The sequence below is a fragment of the Coregonus lavaretus genome (assembly GCF_964263955.1).
Source record: "Coregonus lavaretus genome assembly, chromosome: 28".
In the NCBI taxonomy this organism is placed as follows: Eukaryota; Metazoa; Chordata; class Actinopteri; order Salmoniformes; family Salmonidae; genus Coregonus; species Coregonus lavaretus.
Window position 1 is genome coordinate 18353430 of NC_140015.1, and position 23501 is coordinate 18376930.

A 23501-nucleotide genomic window follows, 5' to 3' on the forward strand; every position below is an offset into this window, starting at 1 on the left:
GTGCCTTGTTAAAAGTTCATTTGTGGAATTTCTTTCCTTCTTGATGCATTTGAGCCAATCAGTTGTGTTGTGACAAGGTAGGGGTGGTATACAGAAGACAACCCTATTTGGTAAAAGACCAAGTCCATATTATGGCAAGAACAGCTCAAATAAGCAAAGAGAAAAGACAGTCCATCATTACTTTAAGACATGAAGGTCAGTTAATACGGAAAATGTCAAGAACTTTGAAAGTTTCTTCAAGTGCAGTCGCAAAAACCATCAAGCGCTATGATGAAACTGGCTCTCATGATGACCGCCACAGGAAAGGAAGACCAAGGGTTACCTCTGCTGCAAAGGATAAGTTCATTAGAGTTAACTGCACCTCAGATTACAGCCTAAATAAATGCTTCACAGAATTCAAGTAACATACACATCTGTGAATCAGGCCTTCATGGTCGAATTGCTACAAATCTGTCCTTTGGTCTGATGAGTCCAAATTTGAGATTTTTGGTTCCAACCGCCGTGTCTTTGTGAGACGCAGAGTAGGTGAACGGATGATCTCTGCATGTGTGGTTCCCACCGTGAAGCATGGAGGAGGAGGTGTAATGGTGTGGGGGTGTTTTGCTGGTGACACTGTCTGTGATTTATTTAGAATTCAAGGCACACTTAACCAGCATGGCTACCACAGCATTCTGCAGCGATACGGCATCCCATCTGGTTTGCGCTTAGTGGGACTGTCATTTGTTTTTCAACAGGACAATGACCCAACACACCTCCAGGCTGTGTAGGGGCTATTTGACCAAGAAGGAGAGTGATGGAGTGCTGCATCAGATGACCTGGCCTCCACAATCACCCGACCTCAACCCAATTTTGATGGTTTGAGATGAGTTGGACCGCAGAGTGAAGGAAAAGCAGCCAACAAGTGCTCAGCATATGTGGAAACTCCTTCAAGACTGTTGGAAAAGCATTCCAGGTGAAGCTGGTTGAGTGATTGCCAAGAGTGTGCAAAGCTGTCATCAAGGCAAAGGGTGGCTACTTTGAAGAATCTAAAATATATTTAGATTTGTTTTTTCTGGTTACCACAACACTACATACAGAGAGAGCTAAGACAACACAGCATGGTAGCAACACAACATGACAACAACATGGTAGCGACACAACATGGTAGCAGCACAAACATGGTACAAACATTGTTAGGCACAGACAACAGCACAAAGGGCAAAAAGGTAGAGACAGCAATACATCACGCGATGCAGCCACAAGTGTCAGTAAGAGTGTCCATGATTGAATCTTTGAATGTAGAGATGGAGATAAAACTGTCCAGTTTGAGTGTTTTTTGCAGCTTGTTCCAGTCGCTAGCTGCAGCGAACTGAAAAGGGGAGCGACCCAGGGATGTGTGTGCTTTGGGGACCTTTAACAGAATGTGACTGGCAGAACGGGTGTTGTATGTGGAGGATGAGGGCTGCAGTAGGTATCTCAGATAGGGTGGAGTGAGCCCTAATAGGGTTTTATAAATAAGCATCAACCAGTGGGTCTTGTGTCGGGTATACAGAGATGGCCAGTTTACCAGTGATGTGTCCTATAAGCAGCATTGGTAGCAAATCTGATGGCCGAATAGTAAAGAACATCTAGCCGCTTGAGAGCACCTTTACCTGCCGATCTATAAATTACATCACGTAATCTAGCATGGGTAGGATGGTCATCTGAATCAGGGTTAGTTTGGCAGCTGGGTGAAAGATGAGTGATTACGATAGAGGAAACCAAGTCTAGATTTAACCTTAGCCTGCAGCTTGGATATGTGCTGAGAGGACAGTGTACTGTCTAGCCATACTCCCAAGTACTTGTATGAGGTGACTACCTCAAGTTCTAAACCCTCAGAGGTAGTAATCACACCGGTGGAGTGAGGGGGCATTCTTCTTACCGAACCACATTACCTTTGTTTTGGAGGTGTTCAGAACAAGATTAAGGGCAGAGAAAGCTTGTTGGACACTCAGAAAGCTTTGGGGAGGTGCTTCCGGATAGCCTGAGTGCACTTATTTCTCATTTGCCTAAACGACAGCCAGTCAGCCTGAGTATTTGTGTGCTGAGCCTTTCGCCAAATGGTGTTCTTGAGGTGGAGTAACTCTGCCAGATCACGGTTGAATCAGGGGCTGAACCTGAGTTTAATTCTAATTTTCTTTATGGGGGCGTGCTTGTTAACAATACAAAAAAATCAGATCCAAGCGTCTTCGACAGAGGGGATCAAGCTGATTCTATACCAATTTACAGAGGCCAGGTCATGAAGGTCATTTAGCAAGCGTCTATAACAAATCAGGACAGGTCATTTAACTGAGCAGCCATTACGAACACAGGCTGTAAAACAGTGATCACTAAGGTCATTACAGAAAACACCAGACTGATACTTATCAGGATTATTTGTGAGGATAACATCAAGGAGAGTAGCCTTTTCTGGGTGTTTTGGAGTCATACCTTGTGGGATTGGTAATAATCTGAGAGAGATTTATGGAGTCCCATTGTTTTAAGTCTTGGTTAGGTGGTTTAAGCATGTCCCAGTTTAGGTCACCTAGCAAGACAAATTCAGACTTACTGTAAGGGGCCAGGAGATGTGTGTGTTGGAGTGTGAGTGTGTAGAGTCCTGTGAGTGTGCATAGAGACAATGCAAAAATAAATACAAGAGTCAACTCAGATAGTCCGTGTAGCCATTTTCTTAGCTATTTGGCAGTCTTATGGCTTGGGGATAGAAACTGTTCAGGAGCCTGTTGGTGTCAGACTTGATGCACTGGTACCGCTTGCCGTGCAGAAGCAGAGAGAACATTCTATGGCTTAGGTGGCTGGAGTATTTAACGATTTTCCGGGCCTTCCTTTCACACCGCCTGATATAGAAGTCCTGGATGGCAGGGAGCTCGGCCCCAGTGATGTACTGAGCTGTCCGCAACACCCTTTGTAGCGCCAATGCGATCGAGGGCGGTGCTGTTGCCATACCAAGCGGTGATGCAGCCAGTCAAGATGCTCTCAATGGTGCAGCTGTAAAACTTTTTGAGGATTTAAGGGCCAATGCCAAACTTTTTCAACCTCCTGAGGGGGAAGAGGCGCTATCGCTGTGTGGGTGTGTGTGGACAATTTTTAGTCCTTAGTGATTTGGACCACGAGGAACTTGAAGCTCTTGACCCGCTCCACTGCAGCCCCGTTGATGTGGATGGGGGCTTGCTTGCCCCCCGTTTCCTGTAGTCCACGATCAGCTCCTTGGCCTTACTGATGTTGGGGGAGAGGTTGTTGTCCTGGCACCACACTGCCAGGTCACTGACTTCCACCCTGTAGGCTGTCTCATCGTCATCAGTGATCAAGCTTACCACCGTCGTGTTGTCAGCAAACATCCAGGACCTCTATACCAGGCGGTGTCAGAGGAAGGCACAAAACAATGTCTGACTCCAGCCACCCAAGCTACAGACTGTTCTCTCTGCTACTGCATGGCAAGAGGTTACCAATGCACCAAGTCTGGAACCAACAGGACCCTGAACAGCTTCTACCCCCAAGCCATGAGACCTCTAAACAAGACTGCTAAATAGCTAATCAAATGGCTACCTGCATTGACTGTTTTTTGGACTAACTCTCTTGCACCGTGCACACACACTGGACTCTACCCACACCCAACACACACACACTACATACGCCCACACACACATAACATGCACACACATGAATACTGAAGCCACACACACACACTTTCACACTCACCACATACGATGCTGCTACTGTTTTATCTATCCTGTTGCCTAGTCACTTGACCCCTACCTATATGTACAGTACATAGCTACCTCAATTACCTCGTACCCCTGCACATCAACTCGGTACTGGTACTCCCTGTATACAGTGGGGGGGAAAAGTATTTAGTCAGCCACCAATTGTGCAAGTTCTCCCACCTAAAAAGATGAGAGGCCTGTAATTTTCATCATAGGTACACGTCAACTATGACAGACAAAATGAGATTTTTTTTCTCCAGAAAATCACATTGTAGGATTTTTAATGAATTTATTTGCTAATTATGGTGGAAAATAAGTATTTGGTCAATAACAAAAGTTTCTCAATACTTTGTTATATACCCTTTGTTGGCAATGACACAGGTCAAACGTTTTCTGTAAGTCTTCACAAGGTTTTCACACACTGTTGCTGGTATTTTGGCCCATTCCTCCATGCAGATCTCCTCTAGAGCAGTGATGTTTTGGGGCTGTCGCTGGGCAACACAGACTTTCAACTCCCTCCAAAGATGTTCTATGGGGTTGAGATCTGGAGACTGGCTAGGCCACTCCAGGACCTTGAAATGCTTCTTACGAAACCACTCCTTCGTTGCCCGGGCGGTGTGTTTGGGATCATTGTCATGCTGAAAGACCCAGACACGTTTCATCTTCAATGCCCTTGCTGATGGAAGGAGGTTTTCACTCAAAATCTCACGATACATGGCCCCATTCATTCTTTCCTTTACACGGATCAGTCGTCCTGGTCCGTTTGCAGAAAAACAGCCCCAAAGCATGATGTTTCCACCCCCATGCTTCACAGTAGGTATGGTGTTCTTTGGATGCAACTCAGCATTCTTTGTCCTCCAAACACGACGAGTTGAGTTTTTACCAAAAAGTTTTATTTTGGTTTCATCTGACCATATGACATTCTCCCAATCCTCTTCTGGATCATCCAAATGCACTCTAGCAAACTTCAGACGGGCCTGGACATGTACTGGCTTAAGCAGGGGGACACGTCTGGCACTGCAGGATTTGAGTCCCTGGCGGCGTAGTGTGTTACTGATGGTAGGCTTTGTTACTTTGGTCCCAGCTCTCTGCAGGTCATTCACTAGGTCCCCCCGTGTGGTTCTGGGATTTTTGCTCACCGTTCTTGTGATCATTTTGACCCCACGGGGTGAGATCTTGCGTGGAGCCCCAGATCGAGGGAGATTATCAGTGGTCTTGTATGTCTTCCATTTCCTAATAATTGCTCCCACAGTTGATTTCTTCAAACCAAGCTGCTTACCTATTGCAGATTCAGTCTTCCCAGCCTGGTGCAGGTCTACAATTTTGTTTCTGGTGTCCTTTGACAGCTCTTTGGTCTTGGCCATAGTGGAGTTTGGAGTTGTGGACAGGTGTCTTTTATACTGATAACAAGTTCAAACAGGTGCCATTAATACAGGTAACGAGTGGAGGACAGAGGAGCCTCTTAAAGAAGAAGTTACAGGTCTGTGAGAGCCAGAAATCTTGCTTGTTTGTAGGTGACCAAATACTTATTTTCCACCATAACTTGCAAATAAATTCATAAAAAATCCTACAATGTGATTTTCTGGATTTCTTTTTCTCAATTTGTCTGTCATAGTTGACGTGTACCTATGATGAAAATTACAGGCCTCTCTCATCTTTTTAAGTGGGAGAACTTGCACAATTGGTGGCTGACTACTACTACTACTAAATACTACTACTACTACTACTAAATACTTTTTTCCCCCACTGTATAGCCATGTTATTTTCTACTCCCTATACACTGAGTGTACAAAACATCAACGACCCCTTCCTAATATTGAGTTGCACCCGCCCCTTTTGCCCTCAGAACAGCCTCAGTTTGTCGGGGCATGGACTCTACAAGTTGTCGATAGCGTTCCACAGGCTACACCTGTTATCTACAAAGTATGTGACAAATAACATTTGATTTGCACAGCCTTGTTGCTCCCATCGGTTAAAGCATCTCCACTCCAGTTACTGAATGTCCCAGACACTGTGCATCTCTGCTTTCAAGTCAACACCAAGACCAGTTTGGCGGCTGTTAAGATATGTGAGATTAGTTAATTATTACATTTCTCTAAAAGAGGGATATGTATACAGATGAATACATGGTCTTTCAGTCTCTTATTTTCCTAACACCAACAATTGTACATTTATGCCCCTCTTGCTGTGGACAGTAGACTTCCACTAGGGCTACTCTTATGCAGTCCGAATAGATTGATATCCATCTGTTATACAGACAGGAACCAGAGGCATCTGACATCACCCAGTTTGTTAGCAAACAAACCACACTGTGCTGCGCACACAAAGCTGGACCCTGTGGTCATTTTCCTCTCAGAGGAAATGTATGTAGGAGAGGATTTATATTGCATTCATACAATTGTGTTGATCTAAAAGGGAAATTATCAGGACCATGTTTGTTTGCATTGCTTGTGCCATCATATACTGAACCAAAATATAAACGCAACATGCAACAATTTCAACGATTTTACTGAGTTACAGTTCATATAAGGAAATCAGTCAATTGAAATAAATAAATTAGGCCCTAATCTATGGATTTCACATGACTGAGTATACAGAAATGCATCTGTTGGTCACAGATACCTTTAACAAAAAGTAGGGGCATGGATCAGAAAAACAGTCAGTATCTGTTGTGACCACCATTTGCCTCATGCATTGCGACACATCTCCTTTGCATAGAGTTGATCAGGCTGTTGATTGTGGCCTGTGGAATGTTGTCCCACTCCTCTTCAATGGATGTGCGAAGTTGCTGGATATTGTCGGAAACTGGAACACTGTCGTACACGTTGATCCAGAGCATCCCAAACATGTCTGGTGAGCATACAGGCCATGGAAGAACTGGGACATTTTCAGCTTCCAGGAATTGTGTACAGTTCCTTGTGACATGGGGCTGTGCATTATCATGCTGAAACATGAGGTGATGGCAGCGGATGAATGGCACGACAATGGGCCTCAGGATCTCGTCATGGTATCGCTGTGCTTTCAAATTGCCATCGCTAAAACTTCTTGGAGGCCTTGATGATATCGGAGGGGGGCTCCCATTTGAAGCAGGGCTCCAGATTGGCCATCTTTATGGTCATTATTGAGGACAAGGTGCCATCCAATGCTAGGCTGTTTCTTCTCTTGGTTTTGTTCAGTCCCACAACTGAAAACACCCTCTCAGCATCTGCGTTTGCATGGGGCAACACCAGGACAAGCTTGGCGACGGCAGCAAGCCTCTCGAATTCTTTGGCTCCTGTCACTTATGGAAAATGCACCAAAACACAATGGAAAAACATACCTTGATTTTTGATTGATTAATACTGTAAGTATACTGTAGGTTGATCCATTAACAAAGTTCAGATAAAAACATGCATAATTTGCAACATGCATGACACATATATGCATGCAACAATTTTAAACAACAGATGTAGCCAAGCCACACCTGCCAAAAGGAAAGACAAAAAATGAAAAAATGTTTACCTTATGCTTCCGGGTTGCCATTTCAGCCCAGAAGCTTTCCATTTCAGTTTCGTCCTGCAGGGATATCATTGGCATGGTCTGATCATTTAGAAACTCCTCACCCAGAAGGTCATGCTCCTCTGGCCCATGGTATGGGAGGAGATGGGGAAACCTATTTATGAAAGTAGAGTTACAAGTTGTTACGTTTTAGGTATATAGTCATCAACCAGCAGCAGTTCATACACATCTTTGAGGAGAAGCCACATAAGAATATATCATGTGCAGTTTAGGAGTGAACACACCTCATCATAAAACACAGGGTATTTTAGCTAAGATGATAGACAATAATTAGAGAAAAAAACCAAACCTTTCAACAAAGTACAGGACATCTTCGATGTCATTTTCAGCCCTCTGCCGTACATCTACAAATTGTGCGTGCTTGATCAGTGGCTCTTCCAGTGGCCGCTTCTTAGGTGCATAGTCCACAGCACTTGTCAGGAAACACAACACAGCTTCATGGAATGAATCCACCTACTGTGGTGTGATGTCACCCTCGTTGAGTAATCTGTTAAGTTTAGCCCTGGTTGTGAACCCAATGTTCAACTTTCTTCCTGTCACAGATACAGCATATCGGTATAAGGTACAAGGCTAAATATCACATATCACAGTGTTTGATCATAATAATAGTCAAATACTAACCTGGTAAATGGTTTGCCTTTTCTTTAAAGCAATTTCACAAGGCTCCTTATGGCACTGCAGAGCTGCTGGAACCATAAACTTGGAACATAGCTTGCGTACGAATTTCACCATCTATAACAGACATTTACAAAAATAGTAGGTGAAGCCTGTTTTAGAGGATCCCTGCAGATATCAGCAAGAAACACAGAATGGAAAAAAACAGCAAAATCCAATCCCACCTCATCATGTAACAAAAATATTGATGACTGCTCTCTCTGAAGCAGCAAGTTGAAAGAAGTGAAAATTGGTACGGTGGCTTGGAAGAACAGCAGGTACACTTCTGTCATGGGGTCAGTGAATGTCTGCACAAGTCTACTTCTATTGCACACATTTCCTGTATTTATGTTAAATTCTTTGGAATACATCTTACCTGTTCGAAATCAGCTGAGTTTACATTCACCACACTAAATCATGTTCAAACGCACAAACAAATAATTTATTTCAAGATTTAAAGTTTAAGAGAGTGAGTACTCAATTGGACGACATTTCATTGTTACATACCTAGTCTCAGCTCAGCTTCTTATCAGACTTCTTGAGGTAGTGACCGTTTCTTCTCCTGTTGTCTTTCGCGGCAATGGTATCTCTTCTTCTGTCGCTAACTTCGGGGTGCAGCGCATATGGTTCAGTGGCGCTCATCAGCGCTATCTACCGTCGGGGAGTTTGAAAAAAGGAACGAACGAGTCTCGGCCGATTATTTTTGCGTGAGAAATTGGATGTGTGGCGTGAGTGCGTGTGAAAACAGGCAAAAACGTGTGTCACACGGCGAAAGCGTGAGAGTTGGCAGCTCTGCTGTACCACTCTGTTGTGTATCTTGTGCAGTGAGTGAAGAGTTGAGCTGTTGCATATAGAGACCTGCTAGAATAACATTGCATTGCATCATATGTTGTGTTGCCATAAAGGTTCATATTGTCTGAAGGTCAGACCTAAATCCACTGTACAAACTGTCTTCATACAAAATATGACACTGACCTAAATAGATCTCTTGCACATCTAGCATTCCAGTGTTAATACTATTGTAATTATTTTGCACTATAGCCTATTTATTGCCTTACCTCCATAACTTGCTACATTTGCACACACTGTATATATATTTTCTGTTGTATTTTTGACTTTATGTTTTTTTACCCCATATGTAACTCTGTGTTGTTTTTATTGCACTGCTTTGCTTTATCTTGGCCAGGTCGCAGTTGTAAATGAGAACCTGTTCTCAACTGGCTTACCTGGTTAAATAAAGGTTAAATAAATAAAAAAAAGACTAAACTAATCAGATTGAATTCACACAATGAATGAAGCCCTTAATTGGTTCTAGGTATGTCCAGCATGGGCTACTATGTATTGTTGTTACTATTTTTGGAATGACTGGTGTTTGTACTTTTCAAAAAAGAGCAGCGGTGGAATGTGTTCAGTACATCATGTTCCTGTCTGAACATCCTCCAAAAAAAACAAAAAACATACTGACGTTGAAGCCCCATTGGATGCGCGTGTGCGCGCGGTAGTGTGATAATATTCGCCTATTGGCATATCGGAAACCATTATCAATATAACCATTTTATTGATGTGGTGTAAGGTGAAGGGATATGACTCATATGTTCTTCACACATTTCCAATCCAATGGTAGAACGGTTGCGCTAGGTGTAAATAAATGATAGGGACACACCAGCTGTTCAGTATAGTGCGAGCTCGTGCTTCATAGGCTACCGCGGCTGCCGCGGTCTTGCTTTTGCACGTGCCATAACCACGCCCCTCAACAGCTTGTCTCTGCACGTGAAGGAGAGAAAAGAACACACGTGTGTTGTTTGGCCAAGAGTGTGGATACAAATGTATCAATGTTTAATGTATCCTGTCATCATGTGTTGCAGAGGAGAAATTGGATACAATGCATCTTCATATAAAAGTAAAGTAAGTATCCAACGTCGGACACAGAGATAAAGCCTAAGACAGGGATCATCAACTAGATTCAGCCACGGGCAAACGTTTTCTTGAGCAGGTGGTCTGGGTGCCGGAACATAATAAAAATATATATTTTTAGACTGTAAATTGACAGCAAGAAGCCTAAACAGATATAATATTTAACTAAGACATAATAATTTCAAACCTTGATTACATTTGGGAACATTGTCCTGATTAGGGTGCCGTCTATCGGATGGGACGTTAAAACGGTGTCCTGACTCTGTGGTCATTCAAAAGCCCATGGCGCTTATTGTAAGAGTAGGGGCGTTCTCCCTGGTGTCATGGCTAAATTTCCAACCTGGTCACCTAATCATCCCCTATCATTCCTTTGGCATATATCACTCCTCACCTCTCCAACTGATAGCTGAACCCTGGCCTACGATTTGATGTAGCCTAATAGTTGACATTAAAGGGGCAACTTCAGTAACCTATGTCGTGAAGCATCCTTGTCCTCCTCCAGGGTCAGTGAATGTGCTGTAGCTGGCCATAGATCTAGAGCTATATGCCTATCTGGTTTAGCTAAATGCAGCCTACAATAGGAGTCAGGAGACACTATGTTCATATTCTGCACGCAATGTACAGTTATTTCTGTACGAAGAATTGAAACGGAGTGTTCCTCCAACCAATGAGCACCCGGTGACTTCTACTGCTTCTGTTTTGACTGGTTCACCAGCGAGTTTTCTATGTCAGCTCTTAATATTAAAATATACAAATGTGAGCAATCCGCGCCGAGTATTTTCTGAAGAGGCGTATAGCTCATGAATAAGAAAAAAGCGCTCGCAGTAGGCTACGACCGACGGGATCCGTGGTGTTGTTTTGACAACGTTTTAATTTGTGAAACAGGTTTCAAAGCAACAGACTGAAACACTGCTTTGCCTTCATTTATATACGGATATTGCTAACAGTGCCTACAAACAGCCTACGTCGGGTCCACATAAATCGTCTCCTATTGTTTTGAAGAAGATTATGGACATTCCCCCACCTAATATTCTCGAAGGCGACGATGGTAAGACTAGCTTACTCGTGTCGTTTTGGATGAATTGAGAGATCTTTTCAAATGTACACATTTTTTTATGTGAACTGCATAGCTCTGATGTGATCGTTGACTTCGCGGACATGTTGACTGGTGTATGGAGACGTAGTAGTGCTTTTAATGAGCGTTTGTGTACCACTCAACTAACTGGACACATTGGTTGTTGTTTTGTTTTTTAATCAGCTGTTATATATGACTAGTTAAATAGTGGTTAAAATGTGTCAAGTATAGAGCAGTACTGGGGAAGTCAACCCTTCGTACATTCTGAGTGCTGTGCCAGTTTCCCCTGAGGCACTGAACTGAGGGGGAAAAAAGAACATAAAGTTCTCACACCTCCCTGCTTGTTCTAGGGCTCTGCAGTCAAACCATTTTTCACATACAATATGAGTACATCATTTTCTTACATTTGAAGGGCAATTCATATTTTTTTCATGTTAGTTTTTGTGTTTAGGGGCTGTGTTGACAAGTCCAGATTTCCCTTCCCCGTTGTTTATGGGTTCATGCCCCCCCCTTTCATTTCCCTCATTCTGTAATTTCACCACTTATTTTTTTCTACTTCTTTCCATCCTGTCTGTGTTCATATGGTCGTGCCCCCTTCACTCATTATGCTCTTCACTGTTATCTCCACAGAAATAGAGAAGAAGAAGTTGTGCTCCGCCGATAACAGCGAGGCCGGTGTTGGAGGGGGCAGTGGTGGGACCGGAGGTACAGGCATTGGAGGGGTGTCCGCCTCCCTTACCCCTGCCATCTGGGAGAAGACCATCCCCTATGATGGGGAGACCTTCCACTTGGAGTACATGGACCTGGATGAGTTCCTGCAGGAGAATGGCATTCCAGTCACCTTAGAGGAGGAGCTGCAGAAGAGCCTGGCCCAGGAGGAAACCAAGGGGACAAGACCCCCTTTCGCCACCGCCACAGTCACCTCTGACACAGAGACCGTCACACTCACCCTAGAGCCAGCTGAACAAGAGAAGGAAGAAGAAGATGGGGAGGAGGAAGATGCTGTGTCTGGGTTTGAAGCAGCAGAGGTGGAAGTGTCTAAAAATAAAAAAGGTTCATTGTTGGGGCCCATTGTTAAAGGCCCAGACAAATTCTACCTTTGAACTCAGCATACACATATACTGACGCTGTAATAGACGCTTGCAACATGCTGACACTAGATACTTCCATATTGTATTCAAATGTCAAATAGACGTACCCATAAACCACTGACTCTTGGACACATGGTGTTGCGCACTTGACTTTTCCATACTGGTTCATGGCCATACATACACACTTTGCCTCCAGCACACACATGGACACACTTACATGTGAAACCTGAGCTACAGCATTGACAAATAGCAGTATTCATATAGGGCTGACCTTAGCGTGTCTTAAGGAAAGAATCTAGCAAACAGCTGTGAATTTTCTATTAACTATAGCCTTCAAGAATATAAAAACATACTTACCAGCCACCAAAATAAATAAAAAAGTAAGGTTTCTCCATGGAAATATACTGCTCATTGATCTCAATTTGTCTCCCTCTAGAGGGTAAGTCTGCAGACCGACTCACGCCCACTCCCATCGACCCGGAGGACATTGAGGTGGACATCAACTTCCAGCCGGACCCCACAGACCTGGTGCTGTCCAGCGTGCCCGGGGGTGAGCTGTTCAACCCACGCAAACACAAGTTCTCTGACGAGGACCTCAAACCACAGCCCATGATCAAGAAGGCCAAGAAGGTCTTTGTGCCCACTGAGCAGAAGGTAAGATGACCGGTGAATATTAGTTTCAGGGAGGTGATGAACGATGGAACTGGTTGTTCTGTAGTAGGATAATGAGAATGTAGGCACTGCAATTGGGCACCAAATAATCATTGGTTGATGAAGATTGTAGTATCACTATGTTACACCAGCAAAATGAATGAGCGAGTAGTAAGTCATGAAATAAGGGGGCTTGTCTGGGATTAGGGATGTTTCCACAACACTGATTCTATTATTCTGTATTAAAATCCTCTGTTGATGTCTGGTTCTGTTGTTGAACTCTGTCTCCCACAGGACGATAAATACTGGTCGAGGAGGAAGAAGAACAACGTGGCAGCCAAACGTTCACGTGACGCCCGGCGGCTGAAGGAGAACCAGATCACAGTGCGCGCTTCATTTCTGGAGAGGGAAAATGCGGTGTTGCGGCAACAAGTGGCTGAGTTGCGAAAGGACTGTGGTCGCTGCAAGAACATCATGTCCCGATATGAAGCCAAATACGGACCATTGTAAGGGACAAACTTTATCTTTCAAGAAAATAACCGAAAAAGAAAAACGCCCCACAAAACGCAGACACAAACACAAAGGGAATCTGAAATGCACTGCTTTCATGGTGAACACCGGTCACTGCGTCAAGTTCTAGATCCTCTCCAACACGACAGTGGAGGCATGGATACACACTGTCAGTGAGCCAGGCAGCAACATGGCGAGAGGTGGACACGAAGGGTTGTGGAGAGCGACTGGCTCCTACACATACAGGGACTCAATTACGGACACAACATGTATATTGTCTACTGCTAGTCAGGTCTTATCACTGGCCAGAGAAGTCAGAGAAAGGTCTTATTACTGGAGAAAATCAGGCTTGTGAAAAGAAGCGCATTAAAAGTTACACACATTTATACAGCGCATTAACAGGTTGTTTTGTGGACCAAAGCATGAACATCGTCAGTGATAAGTAGTGAATATTGAAAGTTGTCCCCCTGCCCTGCTCTCCCCCTGTTTGCAGTAACTGACTGTCTCGCTCCTCTGTTTCAAGTACTCGGGCAGAGGCTCTGAAGAAAGACGTGAACTCTTGATTTATTCATAATGGGGTAGGGGAGAAACCAATGAATAACAGAACAGACAGATCGAGGGTTGCACCTCCGTGATCGTACACAGAGGAAATAATTGATATTGGTCAGAGAAAGGGCGAGATAGTGGTGTTGTCCGGTCACAGCTCTTCCTTCTATTTCTGTCTTTGCTTGTACCACACACTGAGGTGTGTGTGTGTGTGTAGATAACTCTTTGTATATAGTCTTCTCCCTGCACCACATAGATTGTGTTACCCCTGTTTTGCACTCAACCCTTCCAAAGCAACACCTTGTGTGTGAAGATTAGATATAGGGGTGGGCGGGTACTTTTTTCCTACTGTGACATGACCCACTAATTTTAAGCAATTGTTTATACAAAAAACAACTCCGCTTCTAATATCTTTACTCAAAAATACTGTTTTTTGGGGAAAGAGGAGTTTTAAAAAGTAGTAGGTCAAGGACAGTCTTTTCTCAGTATGTTTATTGCTCGTAGGTCAGGCATTTATAAGGGCCCTCACTGGTGGAGGGGTATTTATTATGTAAGTTGGTTTATTTCACTGCACACTGCAAGTAGAGGGCACTATCTATTTGTGCCTCGTAGTTTGCCTGGGATTGTGAGATGGTTATTCTGTCAATAACTGTATTTTTATCTTCATTTACTGCTATTCCTTATGTTTGTTGAATAGCCATTATGATCAATGCTGTATTCTAACAATGCATCTATTGATTGATGTGCAGCAATATGTCAGATTATATTTCTTTAGAGAAAAAAATACAATGAACCAATGACTAAGCAGGGATCTCAATGGACAAACTGTGCTTTTGGATTTTTTTAAACAGGTTTTCAACCAACATTTTACAGGAATATTTGTTTTTTCTAAAGACAATTTCATATTTACCTCATCCAACATTTTCATTGTTTAATGCTCCTATCTTATTGGATACCAATAGTTATGAATGTTGGGGTGCCTATGACAATGTTGACAGGAATTGTGAGCACAAGAAAGGTGGTTTTGGTTAAGTTTGACAAAAGAAAATGGTTCAGTCGACCCAGAGTTCTGTTTGTCAAAGTGGCTGTGCCTCAATTGTTGCAAATACTACATAGCAGACTGTTGAGTAAAGAGACTCAATCTCTTAAGTGTCTGATATGAATTTGTGTTCCTGTGCCGGTCTTCATTATGATAACACATTAGAAACATACATGTGGCAATAATATTCATTTTACTCAATGCTTTGTTTCTGGTGTGTTTCTGTAAAATAACTATGATAGACAAAATGTTGAAATGGCCCAAAGTCATGTGTGCTTCCAAATAAGTTTCCCAGTAATCCTGCTGCACGAAAATGTGTTAATGGTGTAATGTTTGCATATGTTTTACACTAAGTGGATGTACTTACGTCTGTAAATTAAAGGATCAAAACAAATATTTACTGATTTTACTTCTATGGAAGGCATTGCATTGCACTGACATTCTTATCTTGTCTGCTTAGGCAAATAGTTGTTTAAACAGTGATTTTAAGCTTGGTGCAGAATCTTGTCAGATCATAGACCAACATTTAGGTACAGTGAGGGAAAAAAGTATTTGATCCCCTGCTGATTTCGTACATTTGCCCACTGACAAAGACATGATCCGTCTATCATTTTAATGGTAGGTTTATTTGAACAGTGAGAGACAGAATAACAACAAAAAAATCCAGAAAAACGCATGTCAAAAATTTTATAAATTGATTTGCATTTTAATGAGGGAAATAAGTATTTGACCCCTCTGCAAAACATGACTTAGTACTTGGTGGAACCCTTGTTGGCAATCACAGAGGTCAGACGTTTCTTGTAGTTGGCCACCAGGTTTGCACACATCTCAGGAGGGATTTTGTCCCACTCCTCTTTGCAGATCTTCTCCAAGTCATTCATGTTTTGAGGCTGACGTTTGGCAACTCGAACCTTCAGCTCCCTCCACAGATTTTCTATGGGAATAAGGTCTGGAGACTGGCTAGGCCACTCCAGGACCTTAATGTGCTTCTTCTTGAGCCACTCCTTTGTTGCCTTGGCCGTGTGTTTTGGGTCATTGTCATGCTGGAATACCCATCCACGACCCATTTTCAATGCCCTGGCTGAGGGAAGGAGGTTCTCACCCAAGATTTGACGGTACATGGCCCCATCCATCGTCCCTTTGATGCGGTGATGTTGTCCTGTCCCTTTAGCAGAAAAACACCCCCAAAGCATAATGTTTCCACCTCCATGTTTGACGGTGGGGATGGTGTTCTTGGGGTCATAGGCAGCATTCCTCCTCCTCCAAACACGGCGAGTTGAGTTGATGCCAAAGAGCTCGATTTTGGTCTCATCTGAATCATTCAGATGTTCATTGGCTAACTTCAGACGGGCCTGTATATGTGCTTTCTTGAGCAGGGGGACCTTGCGGGCGCTGCAGGATTTCAGTCCTTCACGGCGTAGTGTGTTACCAATTGTTTTCTTGGTGACTATGGTCCCAGCCTCCTTGAGATCATTGACAAGATCCTCCCGTGTAGTTCTGGGCTGATTCCTCACCGTTCTCATGATAATTGCAACTCCACGAGGTGAGATCTTGCATGGAGCCCCAGGCCGAGGGAGATTGACAGTTCTTTTGTGTTTCTTCCATTTGCGAATAATCACACCAACTGTTGTCACCTTCTCACCAAGCTGCTTGGCGATGGTCTTGTAGCCCATTCCAGCCTTGTGTAGGTCTACAATCTTGTCCCTGGAGAGCTCTTTGGTCTTGGCCATGGTGGAGAGTTTGGAATCTGATTGATTGATTGATTGCTTCTGTGGACAGGTGCCTTTTATACAGGTAACAAACTGAGATTAGGAGCACTCCCTTTAAGAGTGTGCTCCTAATCTCAGCTCGTTACCTGTATAAAAGACACCTGGGAGCCAGAAATCTTTCTGATTGATTGAGAGGGGGTCAAATACCTATTTCCCTCATTAAAATGGAAATCAATTTATAACATTTCTGACATGCGTTTTTCTGGATTTTGTTGTTGTTATTCTGTCTCTCACTGTTCAAATAAACCTACCATTAAAATTATAGACTGATCATTTCCTTGTCAGTGGGCAAACGTACAAAATCAGCAGGGGATCAAATACTTTTTTCCCTCACTGTATGAGTCATTTTAGTATATCAAGTTACAAACTGGCTTTGATCCAGCTTTATGTAGAAACGAAACTCCTCAAGTTGTCCCAAAATATGTTCATTTTCTTTGTAGAAATTCTTGATGTGCAACATTCTCTGTTGCATTATATCAAATGATCAAATATCAAATATCCATTCACAGACAACTGAAGAATCCATGTGTACTACTACTAGTCTACATACTCTATACAGTGCATTCGGAAAGTATTCAGACCCCTTGACCTTTTCCAAATGTTGTTACATTACAGCCTTGTTCTAAAATGGATTGAATAGTTTTTCCCCATCTTCAATCTACACATAATACCCCATAATAACAAAGCAAAAACAGATTTTTAGACATTTTTGCAAATTTATAAAAAAATATAAAATATCATTCACATAAGTATTCAGACCCTTTACTTAATACTTTGTTGAAGCACCTTTGGCAGCGATTACAGCCTCGCGTCTTCTTGGGTATGATGCTACAAGCTTGGCACACCTGTATTCTCCCATTCTTCTCTGCAGATCCTCTCAAGCTCTGTCAGGTTGGATGGGGAGCGTCCCTGCACAGCTATTTTCAGGTCTCTCCAGAGATGTTCAAGTCCGGGCTCTGGCTGGGCAACTCAAGGACATTCAGAGACTTGTCCCGAAGCCACTCCTGCATTGTCTTGGCTGTGTACTTAGGGTCATTGTCCTGTTGGAAAGTGAACCTGAGCGCTCTGGAGCAGGTTTTCATCAAGGATCTCTCTGTACTTTGCTCCATTAATCTTTCCCTCGATCCTGACTAGTCTCTCAGTCCCTGCTGCTGAAAAACATCCCCACAGCATGATGCTGCCATCACCATGCTTCGCCGTAGGGATGGTGCCAGGTTTCCTCCAGATGTGAAGCTTGGCATTCAGGCCAAAGAGTTCAATCTTGGTTTCATCAGACCAGAGAATCTTGTTTGTCATGGTCTAAGAGTCCGTTAGTGCCTTTTGGCAAACTCCAAGCGGGCTGTCGTGTGCCTTTTATTGAGGAGTGGCTTCCATCTGGCCACTATCATAAAGGCCTGATTGGTGGTGTGCTGCAGAGATGATTCTCCCATCTACACAAAGGAACTCTGAAGCTCTGTCAGAGTGACCATCGTGTTCTTGGTCACCTCCCTTCTCCCCCGATTGCTCAGTTTGGCTGGGCGGCCAGCTTTAGGAAAAGTCTTGGTGGTTGCAAACTTCTTCCATTTAATAATGATGGAGGCCACTGTGTTCTTGGGGACCTTCAATGCTGCAGACATTTTTTGGTACCCTTCCAGAGATCTGTGCCTCGACACAATCCTGTTTCGGAGCTTTATGGACAATTCCTTCGACCTCATGGCTTGGTTTTTGCTCTGACATGCACCGTCAACTGTGGGACCTTATATAGACAGGTGTGTGCCTTTCCAAATCATGTCCAATTCAATTGAATAGATACTGATAATCTATTATTGTGAAGATAATTGTATTGGATTCACCGTTTGTGTACCATGTCTCCTAGAGGTCTGAACCAAGAGTTTGATATCAGACCATTTCTTACATGAATATGTCACTTTGATCTGTCTTACCTTCCAGGTCACCTACTTGGTCATTTTGTAAATATATATTTTTTTCTGGAACTAATACATGTACCCATCTCATTGTTATTCAATTATTAGAGATACACAAATTGTTTTTGCACCCACCATGCGTCATGTCCACAATGGTCATGTGAGGTGAAATGTGTATATTTTGGGATGTGAGCACTCTGTTTGTTTGACCTGACGAAGATCCGTTTCGGATCGAAGCGTTGTCAATAAAGCAGTGAATTGGGAGCTTTAACAGTGTGCGGGCCTTCTTGTTCTATACTATTATTCTTTATTAGCCCAGCACCTATGTTTTTAAGGATGTGCGTATGACCACACACTTTTCAATCAATTGAATTTACCACAGGTGGACTCCAATCAAGTTGTAGAAACATCTCAACGATGATCAATGGAAACAGGATGCACCTGAGCTCAATTTTGATTCTCATAGCAAAGGGTCTGAATACTTATGTAAATGTGATATTTTATTTTTAATACGTTTGCAAACATTTCTAAAAACCTGTTTTCACTTGGTCATTATGGGGTATTGTGTGTAGATTGATGAGGGGAAAAAAGAATTTTATCCATTTTAGAATAAGTCTATAACATAACAAAATGTGGAAAAAGGGAAGGAGTCTGAATACTTTCCGAATGCACTGTATATACAAAAGTATGTGGACACCCCTTCAAATTAGTGGATTCGGCTATTTCAGCCACACCCGTTGCTGACAGGTGTATACAATCAATCACGCAGCCATGCAATCTCCATAGACAAACATTGGCAGTAGAATGGCCTTACTGAAGAGCTCAGTGACTTTCAACGTGACACCGTAATAGGATGCCACCTTTCCAACAAGTCAGTTCGTCAAATTTCTTCTCTGCTAGAGCTGCCCTGGTCAACTGTAAGTGCTGTTATTGTGAAGTGGAAACATCTAGGAGCAACAACGGCTCAACTGCGAAGTGGTAGGCCACACAAGCTCACAGAACGGGACCGCAGAGTGCTGTAGCGCGTAAAATCGTCTGTCCTTGGTTGCAACACTCACTACAGCAGGGGTGTCAAACGTACGGCCCGCGGGCCGGATCAGGCCCGCAAACGGGTTTAATCCGGCCCGCGAGATGATAAAAAAAAAAAAAATAATAATAATTTTTTTGTAAAGTATAAAAATGCGCTGCAATTTTTCTATAAAATAAACTGCTGTTCCAATTGCGTCCACTGGATGGCGCAATAGCAATTGTGTTAAGCAAGCAAACTGTTTATACCGGGGCAGAGCAAGTAGGTCAAGCACGTGCAGCCAATGAGCTACTTTGTTTTGCCCGCGATATTTATTACGGCTTCTACTTTTAACATTATGTGCTTTGGCACCCTCATTGCCCCAATATGTCTCTGTCAAAAAAGAGAAAAGTGGACGCAGAGTGCAGAGTGTTCCAAGAAAAATGGTCATCCTATTTAATCACGGAATTGAATGGGAAAGCTGTATGTTTGGTGTGTTCAGAGCATGTTGCAGTGCTGAAAGAATATAACCTTCGTCACCACTATGTGAGTCTTCATGCCGACAAATATGACAACTTTCAAGGACAGCGGAGGTGAGAGAAGGTGAATGAACTGTTGGCGGGTCTGAAGAAACAGCAGTCTGTGTTTACTCACAGCCGAGACATCAGTGACGCTGCAGTGAAAGCTAGCTACCTCATTGCTAATGAAATCGCAGTGGCTTCAAAACCATTTAGTGAGGGTGAATTTGTAAAAACATGCATGATGAAGGCAGCGGAGATTGTGTGCCCTGAAAAGCGGCAGGCTTTTGCAAATATCAGCCTGACAAGAAACACAGTTGCAGACAGGATTTCCGATCTTTCAGTGGATTTGGACAGCCAGTTGAAGCAAAAAGTAAAGTCATTTATTGCGTTTTCGGTTGCAATTGATGAAAGCACGGACATTACAGATGTTGCACAACTGGCCATTTTCATCCGCGGAGTTGATGACACATTGACCGTCACCGAGGAGTTCGTGGAGTTGGTGCCGATGACAGATACAACGACAGCAGCTGATATTTTTACCGCACTCGTCGGCGCGCTGGACAGGGTCGGAGTGGACTGGTCCCGCACTGTCAGCCTGGCTACAGATGGTGCGCCCTCAATGATATGGAAAAAAGCAGGCGTTGTGACAAAGTTCAGAGAGAAAGTGCAATCTGCAAATGGAGGACGTGATTTTTTGACTTTTCACTGTATTTTGCACCAGGAGGCTTTGTGTTGCAAGTCATTAAAGATGGATAACGTCATGAAGGTGGTCATCCAAACCGTTAATTTCATCCGATCCAGAAGCCTGAATCACCATCAGTTTGACAGCCTTCTCAGAGAGAAAGACCACATCTATGGCCTGCCATACCACACTGAGGTAAGATGGTTAAGCCGAGGTGCTGTGCTGAGGCGTTTCTTTGATTTACGAGAAGAAATTGAACAGTTCATGGAAGAAAAGGGCAAACCAGTGTTAGAATTTCATTCCGCAGAATGGATGCAGGACCTTGCATTTATGGTGGATGTTACAGAGCACCTGAATAACTTGAACAAACAGCTGCAAGGGCGCAACAAAGTTGTCACGCAGTATTATGACAGCATACGTTCTTTCAAGTTGAAGCTGTCATTGTGGGAGACGCAACTTGCCGGTGGTGATGCAGCTCACTTCCCCTGTCTGAAAAATGTGTGCGCGACCCAACATGTGGCAGACATGAAGCGGTTCAAAGATAAAATAACGGGACTGTTACGGGAGTTTGAGCAACGCTTTCAGATTTATGTTTATATGTTTTTATGTTGATGTGCTATTGTTTTTAATTGATTTTATTTTATTTGTATATTTAACCTATTCTTGACTCTGTGGTTCTTGCACTTGTTTGGGGAACAGGATTTCATTATTTTTATCTACATTTCTGCCTGAGAAATGACACCCTGATATAGTTCTGTGATCTGTGATATACTTCTGTGAATCACTGAGGCATTGTGTGTTTGTGTGTTCTTTGTCCTCAGAACTTTCAAATAACTTGAGGTGTTTTATGATTAATAGTGATGTTGTGCTTTTGGACACTGTCCTCAGGCTCCAGCTTTATGTTTATATGTTTTTATGTTGATGTGCTATTGTTTTTAATTGTTTTTATTTTATTTGTATATTTAACCTATTCTTGACTCTGTGGTTCTTGCACTTGTTTGGGGAACAGGATTTCATTATTTTTATCTACATTTCTGCCTGAGAAATGACACCCTGATATAGTTCTGTGATCTGTGATATACTTCTGTGAATCACTGAGGCATTGTGTGTTTGTGTGTTCTTTGTCCTCAGAACTTTCAAATAACTTGAGGTGTTTTATGATTAATAGTGATGTTGTGCTTTTGGACACTGTCCTCAGGCTCCAGCTTTATGTTTATATGTTTTTATGTTGATGTGCTATTGTTTTTAATTGTTTTTATTTTATTTGTATATTTAACCTATTCTTGACTCTGTGGTTCTTGCACTTGTTTGGGGAACAGGATTTCATTATTTTTATCTACATTTCTGCCTGAGAAATGACACCCTGATATAGTTCTGTGATCTGTGAAACAGTTCTGTTAATCACTGAGGCATTGTGTGTTTGTGTGTTCTTTTTCTTTAGAATTTTCAAATAAACTTGACGTGTTTTATGATTAATAGTGATGTTGTGCTTGTACTATTTTGGACACACTGTCCTCAGGCTCCAGCTTTATGTTGTATGTTGATCGTATTAAAACAAAGAAAACAATCTGAAGTTGTTGTTTTTAAGTTATATATACCATGATTTTTCCGGTCCGGCCCACTTGGGAATAGATTTTCCTCCATGTGGCCCCTGAGCTAAAATGAGTTTGACACCCCTGCACTACAGAGTTCCAAACTGCCTCTGGAAGCAACATCAGCACAATAACTGTTCGTCGGGAGCTTCATGAAGTAGGTTTCCATGGCCAAGCAGCCGCACACAAGCCTAAGATCACCATGCATCGGCTGTAGTCATGTAAAGTGCCCCGCCATTGGACTCTGGAGTAGTGGAAACGTGTTCTCTGTAGTGATGAATCATGCTTCACCATCTGGCAGTCCGATGGACGAATCTGGGTTTGGCGGATGCCAGGAGAACGCTACCTGCCCCAATGCATAGTGCCAACTGTAAAGTTTGGTAGAGGAGGTATAATGGTCTGAAGCTGTTTTTCATGGTTTGGGCTAGGCCCCTTAGTTACAGTGAAGCGATTCTGTGTTTCCAACTTTGTGGCAACAGTTTTGGGAAGGCCCTTTCTTGTTTCAGCATGACAATGTCCCCGTGCACAAAGCGAGGTCCATACAGAAATGGTTTGTGGAGATCGGTGTGGAAGAACTTGACTGGCCTGCACAGAGCCCTGACCTCAACCCCATCTTGACCTCAACCCCATCGAACACCTTTGGGATGAATTGGAACACCGACTGCGAGCCAGGCCTAATCGCCCAACATCAGTGCCCGACCACACTAATGCTCGTGGCTGAATGGAAGCAAGTCCCCGCAGCAATGTTCCAACATCTAGTGGAAAGCCTTCCCAGAGGAGTGGAGGCTGTTATAGCAGCAAAGGGGGGACCAACTCCATATTAATGCCCATGATTTTGGAATGAGACGATTGACGAGCCGGTGTGTCCACATACTTATGGTCATGTAGTGTACTTCCTATTTTTAGCGCCACCTTTACTGTTGTAGCATTTGACCTTGGGCAGTCACAAGGTTACAAATGATTATTTTTATTTTAGTGTGAAACTAAATATTTATTTTGAAATTAACTGGACGTTAGCTTTTTGTGATGTCAGATGTTTGTTTTTGGTTCCTTATGTTACACGTGTTTCAGGATCATGAAGTCTTCTCAGTGAGGTGGTGGAGACTGAATTATTCCTTTTTACATGGTTCATGAATACAATTACAGTTACTTCCTACCAGAAATGCATAGAAAACCGTTATAAAAAGATACCAACTCCAGGCTGAAACAGCCCTTCACAACACAAACAGCCAAGGTCATCCTAAAAGAATAGCCTCTTTGTATGTAGCAA

The 23501-nt window shown here is 43.0% G+C and overlaps 1 protein-coding gene and 1 long non-coding RNA gene across 3 annotated transcripts; one reads left to right on the forward strand and one right to left on the reverse strand.

Moving 5' to 3' along the window:
* Window positions 1-6206: 6206 nt before the first annotated feature.
* On the reverse strand, window positions 6207-8726 carry LOC311104172. Of its 2 annotated transcripts, none has more exons than XR_014610140.1 (5): window positions 8439-8726; window positions 7899-8009; window positions 7567-7806; window positions 7221-7371; window positions 6207-6999 (listed from the first exon to the last, which is right to left on the reverse strand). It is a non-coding gene; the product is annotated as an uncharacterized lncRNA (long non-coding RNA). The 2 variants fall into 2 exon arrangements; XR_014610141.1 differs by having other exon boundaries at window positions 7567-7810.
* A 1707-nt stretch (window positions 8727-10433) lies between these two features.
* LOC311104158 (thyrotroph embryonic factor-like) lies at window positions 10434-15157 on the forward strand. The gene is made up of 4 exons (XM_084145851.1): window positions 10434-10893; window positions 11551-11973; window positions 12448-12665; window positions 12957-15157. The coding sequence occupies exons 1-4, from the start codon at window positions 10854-10856 to the stop codon at window positions 13170-13172; spliced, it is 897 nt and encodes a 298-aa protein (XP_084001977.1). The 5' UTR covers window positions 10434-10853; the 3' UTR covers window positions 13173-15157.
* The last annotated feature ends 8344 nt before the right edge of the window (window positions 15158-23501 follow it).

Excerpts from the sequence above, each read along its gene's own strand:
- LOC311104158 (XM_084145851.1), top strand. The coding sequence starts at position 10,854 with ATGGACATTCCCCCACCTAATATTCTCGAAGGCGACGATG. Across the intron at positions 10,894-11,550 it reads TATTCTCGAAGGCGACGATG|AAATAGAGAAGAAGAAGTTG; the intron begins GTAAGACTAGCT and ends TTATCTCCACAG. Across the intron at positions 12,666-12,956 it reads TTGTGCCCACTGAGCAGAAG|GACGATAAATACTGGTCGAG; the intron begins GTAAGATGACCG and ends TGTCTCCCACAG.